The sequence below is a fragment of the Aricia agestis genome, chromosome 20, assembly GCF_905147365.1.
Source record: "Aricia agestis chromosome 20, ilAriAges1.1, whole genome shotgun sequence".
NCBI lineage: Eukaryota > Metazoa > Arthropoda > Insecta > Lepidoptera > Lycaenidae > Aricia > Aricia agestis.
The window spans coordinates 6,574,857-6,576,049 of record NC_056425.1 but is presented as its reverse complement, the minus strand read 5'-3'; the positions used below and the strand labels follow the sequence as shown (position 1 = coordinate 6,576,049).

General features: G+C 35.5%; 1 protein-coding gene across 1 annotated transcript; it reads left to right on the top strand.

Moving 5' to 3' along the window:
• The first annotated feature begins 444 nt into the window (after positions 1 to 444).
• On the top strand, positions 445 to 1,193 carry LOC121737198. The gene is made up of 2 exons (XM_042128796.1): positions 445 to 508; positions 731 to 1,193. The coding sequence occupies exons 1-2, from the start codon at positions 497 to 499 to the stop codon at positions 1,139 to 1,141; spliced, it is 423 nt and encodes a 140-aa protein (XP_041984730.1). The 5' UTR covers positions 445 to 496; the 3' UTR covers positions 1,142 to 1,193.

Below are 1,193 nucleotides of genomic sequence, written 5' to 3'. Positions count from 1 at the left end.
GAATAGAGCAACAATCTCGAACTGTCAAACGTAACCGAAATTGTTTTTCATCTGTGTGAAAAATATGTGTACGTATACACGTACACAAGCATGATTGAACATAAATTCTACGAGATTAAATTGTCAACGTGCGGCACGTGCCGACTGGACGTCAAAAATAGAGAGCTGCTGTCATGTATCTCTTTTTACCACGCAGTGTTACTGATAGTGACATCTCTCTTGCTCAGGCCTTTGTTTCTCTATTCCGCTAGGTATATTAACTTTATGGTTTTTTCCCAATTATGCAAAAAAGTTGTGCTAAAGCCCTTGAACAGGCAATAGCTTTATTTACTTTTAATCATACTTTGTAATAAAATGTACGATCTAAAATATAATATGAATAAAATATTTTATTTAATTTTTTACTATCATAGGTATACGATTACTCAATAACAAGTCATTATGTATATAAATACCACGAAAACGGATATAAGCACACACGACATTCGCACCCATCATGGACACCAAGGTAAGACTGAAAATTCGTATTTCATCATGTATATCACCAAAATTTATGTGAAGCCTTTACAACTAATATAAATGTTATCTCCTAGTGCAACATATTGTTATAATAACTCCAATATATCTTATATCTTTAAACGATATATCATAACAATATGTTGCCCTAGGAGCCACATATTTTCCAAATACAATACTGTAGATCTATAATCATTGTCATTTATCATTTCAGATGCTGTACGTATTTGTTTTTCTGTGCTTATCATCAGCGATCGAAGCGAATGTTAGGTCCGTAAGAGAAGTCGAAGAAAATAACGATTCTCCTCCATCATATTCAAACTTTATGATGGTCTACGATCCTACACCGGATTCAACTAATGAAGTTCGTCCCGCAATAGAACCAGAAGTAGCTGAGCCGAATCATGCATCTGAGACGAACCAATCACCATCATCTCTACCCAGCGGTCTGAATGAAACCTCACCTCAACAAAATACGACAGTCGATGCAATAACTCCAAATGCAAAGACCCATGAGGTTGAAGAGGAAAGGAGGAAAATGAGAAGATTCCGTGGACAATATTCCCCATTCTTGAATATTTACTACAAACCAAGAAAAGAAAGAAATATGAATACTGTGCAGTAAAACGGTGACATGAGGGTGTCGATTAAGCAGACAAAGAAGAAATACAAGACAA